Source organism: Brassica oleracea, chromosome C7, assembly GCF_000695525.1.
Source record: "Brassica oleracea var. oleracea cultivar TO1000 chromosome C7, BOL, whole genome shotgun sequence".
In the NCBI taxonomy this organism is placed as follows: Eukaryota; Viridiplantae; Streptophyta; class Magnoliopsida; order Brassicales; family Brassicaceae; genus Brassica; species Brassica oleracea.
In genome coordinates, this window is record NC_027754.1 from 9,284,488 (window position 1) to 9,286,194 (window position 1,707).

General features: G+C 34.9%; 1 protein-coding gene across 1 annotated transcript; it reads right to left on the reverse strand.

The window, feature by feature from the left end:
* Window positions 1-259: 259 nt before the first annotated feature.
* On the reverse strand, window positions 260-940 carry LOC106305297. Its single transcript, XM_013741678.1, has one exon. The coding sequence runs from the start codon at window positions 856-858 to the stop codon at window positions 274-276; it is 585 nt and encodes a 194-aa protein (XP_013597132.1). The 5' UTR covers window positions 859-940; the 3' UTR covers window positions 260-273.
* Window positions 941-1,707: the final 767 nt, after the last annotated feature.

Consider the following 1,707-nt stretch of genomic DNA (forward strand, 5'->3'; position numbering starts at 1 on the left):
AGATGTAACTGCATTATGGCTTCGAATGGTGACATACCACGCCGCTGCGCACTGCCAAAAATAGTAATAAAAATATCTACATATACTTATGTATTTATACGTTTTTACTACTATTAGAACCGCACCGCAATTGTTTTGCAGTTGTTCTGCACTTTACCATTCAGACCCTTTGTTTAAAAAAATGTTTATTAACCGCAGTGCGATGTCTTTCAAATTTATTGATATATACATTTTTAACAACAACAAAAGAAACTATCTTTGGAGATTTGGACTCTACAACAAGTCTGCCACACTCATGGCATATGTAATATGATTATACACATCTCTGTTGGCGGAGAAAATCGGAGATCTTGCATCGTCTGGATCAACAGACAAAACCATATGACAATAATCAGCTGCGTCACGTGCGAGGCTAAGCTCATCATCGGTCTCATCCAGATCTCCTTTCTCCATCGACCACTCTGCCTTCTTTAGCCCTTCGGCGACAGAATCTTTATAGTTTTCCGCACAACTCTTGAAACATGGTTTTATTGGAGAACCGATTAGAATCATCGTGTGCTCTGCCTTCTCCATTGCCAAAGACAGAGACACCTTAGCCAACTCAAAGACAGTTGATGCGGAGGCTGTGTGCCGATTAAAGGTTAGGGATTCTATACATTCTTGTTCTTGGGACGAGATAGATGCAGTACCTTTGCAAGCCTTCGATATCAACAAGGACGGAAATGGGCATGTCGTTCCTTTCATTAGTATCTGGCTAGAAATCATGGATTTTGCGGTTGCAGATGACCATCGCGACAGGAGAAGAAAGGCTACAATATTGATCATTATGTATGCATAAGAGGAGTAAAAACAAACCATCGTATGTTAACAATGCGTTTCTTTGTTGTTAAATGTTTAATAAGAATACTAGCTTAGAGAATCTAAATATATTGACTTTTGATGTAACCAGAGTTTCCTTCGTGCCCGTTAACAATTAGCCGTGAATATTCCACTGTTCATTTCCACACATTTTAAGAAAGAAATGCTATTTGTGGCATTGGATTGAATGATCTAGGATAAAAACTGCGTACACCAATTAAAAAAAAATATGTTGTGGAAAAAAAAAAGAATAATAAGATTACATGTACATGTAGATTGAGAACAATAAACCAATAACAGTATGACTAAGATATATTATTAATTTAGAATGTTATTAGTTATATATTTAAAATATTTTAATAAAATAAAAAGAATAATTTCACATATTATTATATATCTATTAAATTTTATATTTAATAAAATAAAAAGAATGACTTCATATATTATTATTATTATTATTATTTTTTTTGACGTGGAACAGCTATTCTATTACTCAAGCTTGAGGTGGCATGAGTAACTAGATCGGAATAGAACAACCCATGAAAAGTAACTCTATACGAAAGGTCCTAGCAGTTTTAGCCAAAAAATCAGAAAACTGGTTGCGCACTCGTGGCAAATGGATGATTTTGAAGTCCGGGAAGCAAATCTGCAGCGTCTCTATCTTCTCTATCGTTTCATATATTATTTATATTGATTAAATTTTATATTTATATATTGATTTTGTTGTAAATGAGATGTGTCACAAAATATATCATGTTATGGAACAAAAATGGCTCTCGCGAAGAAAAGGGCGAAACTATCTAGGGGGTGACAGCGATGAAGATCGACATGAGATCTCCGGTTACGGCT

Excerpts from the sequence above, each read along its gene's own strand:
- LOC106305297 (XM_013741678.1), bottom strand. The coding sequence starts at position 858 with ATGGTTTGTTTTTACTCCTCTTATGCATACATAATGATCAATATTGTA.